Source organism: Aplysia californica, unplaced genomic scaffold, assembly GCF_000002075.1.
Source record: "Aplysia californica isolate F4 #8 unplaced genomic scaffold, AplCal3.0 scaffold01178, whole genome shotgun sequence".
Classification (NCBI taxonomy): domain Eukaryota; kingdom Metazoa; phylum Mollusca; class Gastropoda; order Aplysiida; family Aplysiidae; genus Aplysia; species Aplysia californica.
The window spans coordinates 147,180-153,357 of record NW_004798448.1 but is presented as its reverse complement, the minus strand read 5'-3'; the positions used below and the strand labels follow the sequence as shown (position 1 = coordinate 153,357).

General features: G+C 42.4%; 1 protein-coding gene across 1 annotated transcript in view; it reads left to right on the top strand.

Moving 5' to 3' along the window:
* The window catches only part of LOC101850129, a 3,470-nt gene extending 1,247 nt beyond the window's left edge, over positions 1-2,223 (top strand). Inside the window, exon 2 of the mRNA XM_005112077.3 lies at positions 702-2,223. Coding sequence (XP_005112134.1) covers positions 702-2,051 — 1,350 coding nt within the window. The 3' untranslated portion in view covers positions 2,052-2,223. The remainder of the gene's footprint in view (positions 1-701) is intronic.
* Positions 2,224-6,178: the final 3,955 nt, after the last annotated feature.

Here is a 6,178-nt window from a genome sequence, read left to right as displayed (position 1 = left end):
TTTTTTTTTCTTTAAAAAACATTTGTCTGGTGTAAAGTTGTGATAGGTTTTCCGTGCAAGCCACAGGGCACAGTGCACAGGGGAGGTAATTCCGGGCAAATCTCTCTGCCTCCCCCCTGGAAGCCGTCTGAGCACAGAGCAACCTCTTTGGCACAGAGTGAAGAAGTTCTTACCTCTTCACGTCATTGATCTGACCACTTAGTGGGCCAGTCCTGTAATTGGGTCACACAGTGGGGGTGTAAAGGTCAACTTGTGGGTGGCTTGCCCGTGCTCTGGTGAGGTTTTCCCCTTCTTATCCATCAAGCGTATATCCTCCTTATCTCTCCTCCTTCTTTTCTATAGTACGATACTCTCTAATGACAAATCTAATCTTCTACACTTATTATATGACAAAATTGTGTTAAAAGTGACGTAAAACTTTCTATAATATTGAGTCTTACCTATAAGTATTTCTATTCTATAAGGAGAGAGAATGTTTTTCCAGTAGAGAATGTTTTTCCAGTATCTTCATCTGTCTCCTAGGATGTCATATTTCATTCAGCTCGTCTCCTAAAGTATCTAAATTGTCCTGACGTGGCATAGAACACTTACAATTACATGTATATTTGAAAAAACCTTGAGAATATCATGGTGTCGTCGATCCAAGCTCCAAACCAAAGAAAAGAGAAAAGTTCACGTATGTTTCCTATCTCCATCCACAGATCATTGTAGAAACGATTCCATCAAAGAGCACCACACCTCCACCCCAGCCCAGGCGGTTCGGGCTCAAATCTTTGTTCAGCGTTTTCCGATTCGTCGGCGGCAAGACTCGGACACCACCCGGTAACCCAGAGGCGGGTGCCGAATCGGATCGCGAGAATCCGGATACATCACCCGGATATCCTGCATCGCCAAACGAATACCCGTCCCCGAACCCGCCCGACTCTGATGTCCAGGACGATTCCGCTCCACCGGTATCAAGCGGTTGTTCCTCTCACTACAACGACTGTCTCTGTCCCTCGTCCACGTCTCGTGATCTTGCCAATTTTTGGCCACGTCGAGGTCACGTCAGGCTGACGTCATCGTCCCACGACGGATCAGGTGATGACGCAGGAGCGTCCATCGACTCGGACAGCGTGACGGGGGAGAAGTCGATGACCCCACTGCTGGGACCTGGTTGTAGAGATGACGACCATCCATCAACTGAACATTCGATCCGCGCTCTACCCGGATTGGGTAAACCGAAAGGTCAATTCAGAAGATTTAACGATTTGTGTCAAGTTCTACGGGAGCATAACAAGTCGGCAGGTATAGGAGGAGGTGGAGGAGGGGGAGGAGGAGGAGGAAGAGGAGGATCAGGAGGATCAGGAGGAGGGGACGGAGAAAGAGAAGAGGAGAGCTTCGGTCTTATAGCTGGAGATTCACAAGATGGTAACACTTTCGCTTCGGGACGCAAGCGCCAAGGTATGGCTGCACCAAACATGAGGAGTTTATCAGATTGTGGACGTCAGGATTCTGGAGACGGTTCCTCCCCCTCCTCCCCTCTCGTCCATACCTCAATTGACGACACAGGATTGACCCACTTACGTGACGGCGTTAACGTGAACACACACCACGTCAATCTCTCTCACGTGGCGAGGGATCCAGACAGCACGGGGGCGACGACACACTCAACTCTATCCGGAAGACCCTTTCCGAACTCAACATCACTCGCCGGAAGAACAAATCTCCAACCATCTGCGCTCACAAGCGCTCTCACCTCCCAACCAGCCACTGTGCCGGTGACCGCCATAGAGCAAAACTCTTACGTCCAGCCGGCAACCACCGCCTCCTGGCGCGAAGACGGGACGACACCCGGTGCGCAAACAGAAACTGTCCAATCACAGAACGACACGTCATGGCTAGAGGATGCAGTTGCCGCCCCCCTTGCCCCCTCCCAGTGTCCGCCAAAACCCTTCACGTCTGCCCCAGACATCTCCAACTTAGTCAAGACAGGTGAAAGCAAACGACGGATGATGAGTCGGGGCCGAAGTAGCACAACCGCCAGCGCGTTTATGTCTAGACTTTTCTAAATCATTGGAGGATCGGTTCACTTCGGTTCGGTTTCTGGCTACCTATTCAGTGACCACCATAAAAAGACCTCTGCCTCACACCGATCGCCCATAAGAGGCTAAAACAGCACCTGGACATGGATGGCTGGTGCCTCTATAAATAAATCATTGATGGTCAAGACCGATCGCCCGATTCGCCGCCTTGAAAACAAGCGCGTTTTTTCTTGAAGGTCAGCGTTGGTGGGTTGGGTTTTTTTTCGGTTTGTGCCACGATGGTAGCTTTTATTCCCTCCATGGAGGAGAATCTGACTTGCCCCGACGACCAAACCGAACCGAACCAAACCGATCTTGCCAGTGGGAACCGGGTATACCGTCACATCCTTTAAGCCCTCGTGTCCACCACACAAGAAACCAACCGATCATATGTCACCTGTCTCTCCGCAAATTGGTAGTTGAAATAGGGCACCGATTATTTTTAACCTTAGCCGTAAGAGATAATTATTTTGCTTCCCTCTGTCCACAAAAACGATCTCACAGCAAAAGTCGGGTCGATTGGAATGCGGCATTAATCGGATGGTTTCTGGTTTGGTGGACACGCGGGCTATAGCTGAGTTTAGTCGACTTGTAGAAAATAGCAAATTAACAATAACAAGTTTCAGTATAATATTATATAGCGCATTTCCAACAAAAAAGTGCTCCGTTCGCTTTAAATCATACTAGTACACATTATACGAGCATCATAGATTCTAGTAATGATCCTTTTTTAAACCATCTTTTTCTTTCTACCCTGCTTTCTCTCTTTCGCTTCTCTTTCTCTTATCTAAATCTCTCCCCACACTCTTTCTTCTCTCCTCTGTCTCTCTCTCTCTCTCTCTCTCTCTCTCTCTCTCTCTCTCTCTCTCTCTCTCTCTCTCTCTCTCTAGTACATGCTTGAGTACGGACAGTTAAAAAAACGTCCAATAAACTTGTTCAAACACCCACACACATCCGCCCCCCCTCCCCCCATACACACACACGTACACATACACTGATTTGAGTCAGTGTGGAATCAGCCCTGTTTGGATACATGTTTGGTTTGAACCCCTAACTTTCGCGTATCGGCTAATTTACCAACCGACTACAGCACAGTGGCTTACTCGAAGTAGTAATCACAGAATTTGACATGGAAGCGGAAATGTAAAAATGCTTGAATCTGTCATAAGATTTGACATGAAAACAGAAATGTGAAAAAGGCTGAATCTGCTACGAGGCATTGGGGATGTGTAATTTCTTGCACTTTTATATTATTTACACATTGAGAAAAATCTGTGATCGATTTGCTCGAGTGACTCAAAAACACGATAACAACACAAAATTATTGCCTATTTAGAATGACAGGTTTCTAACTCTATGACGCATAGTTTTGAGAAAATAGGATTCAAAGATTCACTCTCACAGCTGAAATGTTTTTATACTGTATTAATTGTTGAGTGTCAACACTGAAAAAAAGAACGGGTCTGATAGTTTCAAGCCTTTAACACAGTGAGCAGGGCATTTGTGTCAGTGATGTGTGGTGTGTGACTCAGTTCTCGGGAAAATGGAGTGAGAACCCTTGCATTCTGAAGGAAAGTGTGCTACGTCAATAACGCAGCGGGACGTCAAGTAGTATTACAATAATAGTGCTTGGGACTAGTAGAGTCAATATTATGGAGATAGCTAGACTAAGCTTAGATCTGTTTTCTCCTTTTTCGCTGAACCATAAATTATGAGACACTGTTTAATTAAGAACAGTTATACATGTATGTGCTCCTTTCCCACTACCCGATGTTAGTAAGTGAATATGAGTGACATCACATTGAAAACCCCGAGCCTTCTTGCCCCCCCTCCCCTCCCCCAAAAGAAACCCTCCACATGTTATTCCTCTTCCTAAACATACCCTCCCTTCCTCCCCCCTGCCCTTCTCATTCGTTCTTTCAATGTGTCCCACCCTATCCGCCTTCAACATTTATTACCTCTCCTTGTACATAGTATCATTATCATTACCATTGTTATTATTATCATTATCATTATCATTATCATTATTATTATTATCATTATTATTATTATCATTATTATTATTATTATTACTATTATTATTATTATTATTATTGTTGTTGTTATTATCATTATCTTCATCATCATCATCATCATCATCATCATCATCATCATCATCATCATCATCATCATCATCATCATCATCATCATCATCATCATCATCATTATTATTATTATTATTACTATTATTATTGTTGTTGTTGTTATTATTATTGTTATTATTATTATCATTATCATTATTATCATTATTATTATTATTATTATTATTATTATTATTATTATTATTATTATTATTATTTAAAAGCTTCGACCATGTATTACATAGAACTATGGGTAAAGGGTGGGAAAAAACCAAACTCCCGATGCCGAGTTTGTATAGAGCTGGAAGTAGCTGTTGGTAGGCAGGAGGTCTGTCGCACGCAGGAGATCCGAGTTCGATTCCCGTGTGGTGAGAATTGCTATCTTTATCAAGCATCTCTCTCAGTCTTTCCTGCTAGCTGGACGTTGTATCCCTCTGATCCGGGGTGGCCTTCACAATAAGGTTGAAGCCCAGCTCCTAAATTATCTTTATTGTGTGGATGGGGGCGTAAAACACCTACATTTAAAAAAACACATTAGAAAAACATATTTTACCATCATTTACTAAGAGGCTGGCTAGAGACGATAATTAAAGGACAGGCGTCACGACGTGGTGAAATCAGGTGTTCGTCAGTTTTTTGTTTTGGCATATAATATAGAGTTATTTATCTTGGAGCTTGTTAATTTGTCTTGCTTTTGATGGAAACAATATCCATATGTTATATAGACTAGAAACCGAGTTATTTGTGATTGAAGGAAGTAGGGATCGCCTAATGTAAGAGGAAACATTAGCGAAAAAATGGCTGGCAATGTCGGGTGACTTCCAAAGCTTGAGTGTCCATGGAAAATGCAAAAGTACATTTTGTGTGTCTTTTATCAACGTTTTCCGGTAAAAATCCACACAAACACATGTGTTCTAAATGGATGTAAGAGGTATTGAGCAGAAAAAAATTGACAAGAAAAATGTGGGTTTTTTTTTAAATTTCATTATTTTGACGAGCAGCTGATTTTACCACAACGACACACACATTGAAATAATATTGTTAAAACCCATTCAATACCTCTATACCTTAGTTTATCCAGTAACAAAGGGCTGTAGAATTATCGAAAACACTTCAGGGGTTTGAGATTAAGAGAAAAGCTCCTCTCTTTTCCGTCGTTCATTTTGAGAGCAAAACGTTCTAATTCTTTGACTAAAATAAATTGTCTAGACATCAATTGTGGTCTTCCGAAAAGATTTGTAATGATAGAGAACAAAGTAGAGATATAATTTTATATCATTATTAACTTGTAAAACAACTTGAAAACCTACAATGGTGAATGTCAATATCACTTATATTATAATAAGAGTTCCATTTTTGGAAGTTATAAATTCCAAGGTCTACCTTGACAGACGATATCGACTTCGTAAATAACAGTTTAGCACCTCTGTACCGTCTGCCACCATCGAGTCAGCTTAATTACCCTGTTTTGCATCTTTTCGGGATTCCCCAATCCATTGATATTGACGATCTACATGTACCACTTTTATATGCAACCAATTTTGTCATTCAGTTTTTTCATCATCCCAAAATTCCTCTCTGTAATAACCCCGCTCCTGCCATGTTAAAATAAAATAAGCACCACACTGAGTGAGGGTGGTTGGGGGCCCCACTGCTGGGTCTTACTTCTTTACTTTCCCTCTATTGTTTTTGTCTGTCTGTCTCCCTTTTTTCCCCAGCACTAAAAGACCATTATTTCGTCGACCTGCCTCTCTTTACTCAAACAAATAAAACCAAACTGAGTAGAAATGAATGCTCGATGCAATAAGGGCGTAGTTTGATTGAAGATGATGGAGGTTTTTTCGCTGGTTGTTCGGTGTGTTTACGATCCCATTGACACAATTTCCATAATTTCGGAGGCGACCTTCAGACCCTGCCTGTCTGGGTCAACCCGAGGTGAATGGCAGACAACATTTAAGCAAAAAGAACAAGATTTTGGATAATAATAATAATAAT